At 51.9% G+C, this 7,554-nt stretch overlaps 1 protein-coding gene across 1 annotated transcript; it reads left to right on the top strand.

Moving 5' to 3' along the window:
• Window positions 1-3,482: 3,482 nt before the first annotated feature.
• LOC147571963 (uncharacterized) lies at window positions 3,483-6,415 on the top strand. The gene is given in 5 exon segments (XM_086695163.1): window positions 3,483-3,524; window positions 3,837-4,489; window positions 4,534-4,709; window positions 5,840-5,866; window positions 5,869-6,415. Coding segments are annotated over 5 exon segments (1,203 nt in total). The 3' UTR covers window positions 6,174-6,415.
• The last annotated feature ends 1,139 nt before the right edge of the window (window positions 6,416-7,554 follow it).

Below are 7,554 nucleotides of genomic sequence, written 5' to 3' on the forward strand. Positions count from 1 at the left end.
CTGCTCGCGGCCCGGAGTCCCGGGCTTTAGTAGCAGCCCCGCCTCCCCTTCGGGCGGGCGTCCTGCAGCAGCGCGGGGCGCACGGAGCCTGGCTCCGCCTCCGAGCCCGGCGCCCGCTAATGGTCCACTCTGTTTACTTGTGTTTGGATAGCAACTGAGTCTTAAAGGCACAGGTTTGCTGGAGGTTCCCCCTGTTACAGAGATGAGCCGAAGGTGACTCAGTTCAAAATTCACACACAAGCAAAGCCCACCCCCTTCCTTCTCTGTGCCACTTTTCCTTACACTGTGAGAAACCAAACAACTGGTTCTCTGCATCCTGAAGACCCTGCAGAGAAACCCAAAGGGCTTTTTGTAGTTTTACTTGGCGCGCTCGCCGGATTAATTTCCACATCTTAACACGTTTAATATAACTATCTTCTCCGTAGCTACGGTAAAGTCAATCAGTTCTAGATTGTATATTCCAGCATATATCACCCTTCCTTCAATTTTAAATACCTATTTGTACATACTTTTTGTGAATTATGACTATATCTGTAGTCTGCTCTTGCTTGCTGTTTTCAAAACGAAGTTTGTTTTTAGAGGTGACAATTGACTAATTTCGTAATTACTGCAAAGACATGTGGAATGTCCCAGAAGAAATTTCTTCCAGTATTTAAGGTTTAATCAGCCAGTGTACATTTTATAAGCAGTTAACCAACTTGGTTAAAGGGGTGGGCATCTGCAACCCATTGGCAAACAATAAAGAATCCATCTGGAATGGGTGAAGAATAATCACTTTAAATTTTTAGGAAAATACTATTGTAGCTTCTCAAAACATGTACATCTTCATTTCCAGCAAAAAAAAAAAAAAAAAAAAATGCAGTTCACTTTTCAGTCTCCAGGAAAACTTAATCGAATTTGAAGTATAGTGATAAAATTTTCAGGTTCTTCTAAAGGTTTGGTCCTGGGTAAGCGTAATTGCAGAACGCACTTCAGCTAAGCCGTAAGTAGGGTGACCTAGTGACAGAAAGGGAATGACACACTCATTTTAAACAGCCTCTTTCCAGATGAGATCTGTGTGAGCAACACTGAAGAAAACGCCTTTCGTCCCAGACGAGTCGCCAGAGGGGATTTGCGTTAGCCCCCGGCAAGTTCGCGCTTTGAGGGGCGCCAATCTTCCAGCCCAAATGCTGTGTACAATTCAAAAGTGTTCCGTCAAAAGATGGTGTTGGATGTGCCGCCCCAAAGGACAATTACAATAATCTCATCGTGCGGGGAAGTGGGTAAATATAAGCAGAAGCCTAAAATTTGTCAAAAGGTTAACCAGTAATTGGTGAGCCAGGCAGAAGCTACGAGATATTATATTAATAAGATACAATTCCTTCTATTTTATTTATGTCCAGATGGATGGAATTTTTCGTTGTTCTGATAAAACATAATTCAGGGATAGTAGATCTTTTTTTCCCTTTCTTTCCAATTTCAAATTCTCCAAGGTTAAAAAGTGAGCTTGGAATAGCGAGCCAAGTGTTTAATATCCTTCAGCATTTAACTGCTTAAAGTAGATTTGACAAACAGCATGGAAGTAGAACGCGTAGGAGTTTAGGTTTTGTTTGTTTGTTTTTTTTTTTTAAACAACAAGTTTTCCCTAGAGGGTTCTTTAGGGGTCCTTTCATTTCAGCGCTCAGTCCTGAGTTCCAACTACCGGGATGCCTGCGGTCCCCTCTCTCTAACCACCTCATTCCTTCCGCAGCTTTTCTCAATTTGGAAGATTTGGAGGGAACTTTCTCTTCTTTCAGACCCCCAGGACACACACTCCCGGGGTGGTGACCTGAAGAGTGTTCCTACGCTTCGTATTTCCTCTTCCAAAGTGGAGGCAACTCCCCAGCGGCCGGCTTCACACCTTCCCACCCTGTATGAGTGTGTGCAAGGAGCCGCCTGCTTTTCCTGCCGGGTAGACAGAAATTCCAACTTCCTACGAGCATCGCCCTCTTTACGCAAACCTCCTGGGCCCAGGTTTTTCATAAACGTGTTTACCTCGCCCACCCCAGCCTCTGAAGTTCCACAGTGTTGTCTGGGCTACGCCGGCCCGAGGGCTGCTGTTGCTTGAACGGTAGTGAGGAGTCGACGAGTTCCGGGCTTTGCTGGAAGCCGTTTCACGGGGCAGCGCCTCGGGAGCCTCTAGGCCGGGCCGCTGCACTGGGCAGGTGCGCGCCCCAGGCCGACAGCAAGCGGGGGGCTGAGCGCCGCGCTGCCCTGCACGCAGGGCTCTCCCCGGCCATCTCTGCGCCCACCCCGTTGGGGGACCTTGAGTTTCTCCAGGCTCAGCCCGGGCGAGCCCCTCGCCCACGCCAGCTTCTAGAGCGCACGTTTTGTGGAGGCCCACCCAGGAGCAGCCTCGCCGGCCGGACTCCCCAGACGACAACGCCCCGCTGGGAAGATAGGCCACCCGGCCCTCGGCGAGTTGTGGGGTCCGTGTGTGCCGAGAGGGAAGTCCTGGAGCCTACAGCGGCGCAGCTACTCAGGGGGTCTGAGTCTCTGCGCAGCCGTCTCATTCTCCCTGCGCCCTCCCGGAGCTGCGCCGCCGGTTCACTCTGACATTTCCGCCAACTCGGTCATCTGCTGCCTTCGCTCTGGGTTCTGGGTTTTCGACACCAAGGACGCTTCCAGGGCAATGGCTAACAGACCGACGAGGAGCGCGTGAGCAGTTGTGTTCAAACCCGAACTGCTGAAAGTTTAAGCCCCTGAAGGACTCGGCGAAGGCCGGAGAGAGGAAACGCAGAGTTGGAGGAGGAGGGGGCCCGCAGAGTAGTCCCCTCTCCCCCTCCTCGGCCCACCCAGGAGGCTCTGCCAGTAAAGCAGCGAGCAGGTGTCAGACAACAGGTTTCCTTGCAGTTGACTCCGAGCCTCTCCCACTCTGACCGCGCGCTGCGGACATCCTAAACGTGTTTACCCCTTAAGATACAAATTATGGTAACCCCATCTTTTTTCTCCAGGGATCCCAGCTGCCATTACCTCTGTGGACTTGCCTCCCTTCTCCCCAGACTTCCTCAGCCTCTTTAGGGCGGAGACCTTTTGCATTTGAACTTCGCGCACTGTTAGCCGTTTTCCCTCCCACCTCCAGCCCCGAGGAGCGGGAAGCCCAGGTATCCTCTGGGCTTGGGCGCTGTGAGGAGGTCTGCGAAAACCTAGAGGAGGATCGCGGGCATTGGGCTCAGAACTGAGGGTGTGGAACAGGGACCAAAAGACTAAGAATTTTATCTTTTAGAAAAGTATGTTCGAGTCGGCGCTCTACACTGGGATGGGCTGGGAAAGCGCAGTCGCGGGTAGAGAGCTCCGCGGCCGGCGGGAAGGGCCGCAGCGCCCCCTGGAGGCAATTGCCGAGCACTACCTGGCGCGGGCGCCGGGGGCGGCCACCCGGTGAGAGTGCGGAGCCGCCAGAGACCCAGCTGGCCGCTGGATTCCTTTCACCTCGACCTGGGCCCCTTTGCTGTGGAGGAAGAGTCATGTGCGCCGCAGGGTTTCTGGGGAGAAGGCCTTGGCCTGCTGTCAGGCCCTAACGCTGGGGCCTTGGTGAACGCCCCGCGCGGTTCCTCCTCCCGCCACCCCCCCCCCCCCCCCAGCCCCACCACTTCTCGACTTTTTGCCTGGAGAGAATTTCTAAGACAAGTTTTCGGACTCACGGCGCCGCTCTGGGAGGCTCTGACTTTCGCAGGGCAGGGCAAGACCCCAGGTCTGACCCCAATGCAAGGAGTTCGTGGGCGGTCCTGTTCTGATCAGCTCAGATTCCAGCCGATTCCAAGGCCTCAGACATTGCCCCTGTGGGAGAGGCAAGAGAGTTTCTCTGGGGACCGTATTAGGAAAGGCTGACCCACTCCCGCGACTTGTGCTTCCTCCTACCCCATCATTTGACGCCCTGTCGGGAATGGGTCTCCTGGACGGACCATGCTCTCCTTAAGGCCGAGAGCGGGAAGAGGCGCGGGGCGAGGCTCCCAGATCGCCCCGGGAGCCTTCCCGGAGCAGGACGTGGCGGAGGGGTGTGGGTGCTGAGGGACACTCGCCGCTTCCAGCCATCCAATCCCTGGGCCCAGCCACCTCCTGAATGGGGCCAGGCCGGTCAGCCTCAGGCAGCGCTCTCCCTGCGTCTGTGCCCTCGCTCAGCTTCACTCGGCTGGAGGCCAAAGCTGGCGCCCTTCCAGCCGCCGGTTTGCGTGGCATCGAGTCACCGGGAAGGGGGAGCTGTCTGCGTAGGCCTTAGATCGGGTCGGATCTACGTGGCCTTTGCAGGGGTGGGCAAGCTTAGGGGGAGACCCTCTTGTAAGCCTGGGTCCCATCGGTGTTTGGCTTTCCCCAATGCCGAAGCAGCGAGGACCAGCGCCGAATCCAGGCCGCCCCGCGATCCGACAGCCTTTCTGGAGTCGCGTGGTGTTGCGAAGGCCCTGGCCCTTGAGAACGGCTCCGCGCCTTCGTGCTGCGCGGAGTCTGGAGAGGTCCCGCTGGGGGGCAGGAGCAGGTAGCAGCGTGGGCTGGCTCGGCACGTGCTGGGCGCGGGCGGAGCACAGAGGCCGGGAGGCAGGCGCCTGTAGCCAAGGGCATGGGCTTGGGCCGGTGTGCCGGGACGGGGCGCGCGCTCAGCGTCAGTGCCCCCAGGGAAGCGGATCTCCTGAAGTTTGCCTCGAGAGAGCCGGGTCAAAGCCTACGCTCCCGAGCCAAAGGACAGCTTCGAATTCAAGGTGCTTTTCTAACGGAGCTCGTTGGTGTTCGTGACTAAGAAGACCTAAGCATCAGAGGACAAGACCCAGGAGCTTCCCAGGAGGGACGGCCCTGTGGCTGGTGCTGGGGCACCTCCACTCGCCCAGCGTGGGACTGTCCCAGCCCTCGCACTCCGAAAAGATACTCAGCAAAGACTAGGACAGAATCTGCAAGCCTAATTTTGTTACGCTTTCACTTAAAATACAAAGTTACTTGCCAACGCTTTAACACTGGGAAAATTCAAACGAAAAATCTTGATTTCCAATGGGCTCCCATCGCTGTACCGCGGTGAGCTAGCTGGATCGGAGCAGTTGTGCTCTCGGTTCTCTGTGGTCTGTTTTTTAAATGTCTTAGATTACCTTGGAGTTTCCAGTACTCGCTGCAGAGGTCATTCCCCTGGGACGCTGGGATCCGTCTTAAAGTGCGGTCCAATAGCATCAGCAACGTCTGGAACTTGTTAGAAATGCAGATTCTCTGGCCCCACTTACTGACTTAGAAATTGTGGGAGTGCGGCCCCAAGAACTGTGTTTGAACAAGCCCTCCAGGTGAGTCTGATGCACACCAAAGTCTGGGAACCACTGACCTCGATCATATTGACATTGAGGGCCATCGCGGGCGTGCGGAATTGTTTCTCCCTCTATTCCTTTCTCCCTCCTTGCCTTCATTTCTCTTTCCACCACAGACAGCAGACGTAAACGTCTGGCCTGGGGCAGCTATTTCATTTATTCATTCGCTCATTCATTAGTTCATTCATTTATTCATTCACCTGATTTCCAGAGGTACCTTCCAAGTCCTTGGAGATTTGCAGAGGATTGTCAAGGGATCTAGGCGCGAACCCTCCCTTCATGGAGGCAGGTCGGGATGTGTGGGCAAGTGCGAGGGAGAGAAAGCAGTATGGGTGCCTTCTCATTTCACGGCCAGTTTGTTGTTGTTATTATTATTATCTAATACAGGAACTGGTATAATTTCAGGAAATGTCCCTGTTAGGGACCACACATGTCATCACACTTCATTTTAGTTTCAGACCCTTTGGGACTCTCCACTCTTTCCCTTGCCCAGTATTCTCATGATAGTATTCCCCCCACCCCCCCCATTTTCCATCACATCCTAGTGGTTCTGTGAGTCTGCTGCATACACTTCTCACACATCTTGACACACACTGCCCACACTCTCCCTGTCCTCCCTGCACTGGGTCAGAGTGCCTGACACCAGCTGAGAGTAGCGAGTGTCACAACCTGCGGATCCTGTCTGGACCTGGGCTGGAAGCTTCTGTGCCTTTGGGTTTCCCTGAGGCTGCACAGGACGCTCTTAGGGCAGCTGAAACTGACATGCATGGTCTGCTCACAGACTCTGCACTCACTGATTCCCACTTGCTGCCTTCTTGCATCTTGGGGTCCTTGACTTCCCAGCTTCCTGAGGTCAGGTACACCTGGGTGTTGATGTAGAGATCCTCCACCTGCAGATTTGTCACCTTTAGACTGGGTCAAATCCCATTACCCTTTGCATGGGAGTATAAGACTCATTTACCACCACCACCCCCCCCCCCCCCCAGTATGTAAAACTTTGAATGAAACTCCAACTTGGTAATTTTCTTAATGCCAGATCAACCTCAAACTTTCACCTTGCACTTTCTCTTCAGAACCCTGACTTGAACTTCTGTTCTTAGCCAGGCAAAGAGCCACCCCCGCTGGACCACTTGCTTTCCTCAAGATTTTCTGTTTGTGGGCAGTGAGAACAATAGGAGACCCTGCCTCACAAGCAGTGGCAGGTCCTTAAAAAACAGGATCTCTTGTCTATTGGAAGCCTCTTGTCTATTTTTAGATTCAGGAAAAAAAAAAAAAAAAAAAGATTGCATTTTAGTGAGCCAGTGCAGGGAAGCCACTGAAAAGGCACACAAAAATGAATTTTCAGGGGCACCTGGGTGGCTCAGTCGGTTAAGCGGCCGACTTCGGCTCAGGTCATGTTCTCGCGGTCCGTGAGTTCGAGCCCCGCGTCGGGCTCTGTGCTGACAGCTCAGAGCCTGGAGCCTGTTTCAGATTCTGTGTCTCCCTCTCTCTGCCCCTCCCCCGTTCATGCTCTGTCTCTCTCTGTCTCAAAAATAAATAAATGTTAAAAAAAATTAAAAAAAAATGAATTTTCATATTGACCATAATCACAAATTGTATAAGAGTACTCTGCTCCATTGTGACAAAGGTTGCTATTTTAATATGTCCTTTTCTTTTGGGGATTTTGAAAATATGAAATGTATAATGGTCAAGAACATGATAATCTCTTTACAACCTGTGATCATATTTCTTAACAGGATTTTGCTTTCCAGTGCAGATGGTTTGACACAGTAACATTCAAAGCCGCCAGCACTTAGTTAGGAAATACCAAGGCCAATATTTGAATACAGATACAAGTTTTAACAAAGAAAAATGTATATCCCTGTAGCTGTTTCCCTGTGAATATTCCCCAGAGGATTAATACACTATTTTTGAATCAAAGCCAAGTCAGCAAACTCTAAAAGTGTCTGTGAGGTGCCAACTCATAAGGCACATAGAATTCTTTGTCACCAAATATTTTTGAGTGTCTACTTTGTGCCAGGTTCTAGGCAGTTGTGTTATTGAGACCCTGAATTTCATCCTGACTTGGGAGTGGGGCGAGGACAAGAAAGGTAGGGTTTTTAAGGCTGGTTTCCTCTGGTTTTGTTAAATTGTTAAAGTATTTCTCCTTAATAGCAGTCTTTAAAACGTTTATTGAACTCTCTCTCTTACATTTTTAGATCATTTTTACAAGTTGAGGAGAGAAAGGCAGTATTTAAGCCAGCTCATTTATTGGAAAATG

Source organism: Puma concolor, chromosome F2, assembly GCF_028749965.1.
Source record: "Puma concolor isolate L17-30 chromosome F2, mPumCon1.1.hap2, whole genome shotgun sequence".
Taxonomy (NCBI): domain Eukaryota; kingdom Metazoa; phylum Chordata; class Mammalia; order Carnivora; family Felidae; genus Puma; species Puma concolor.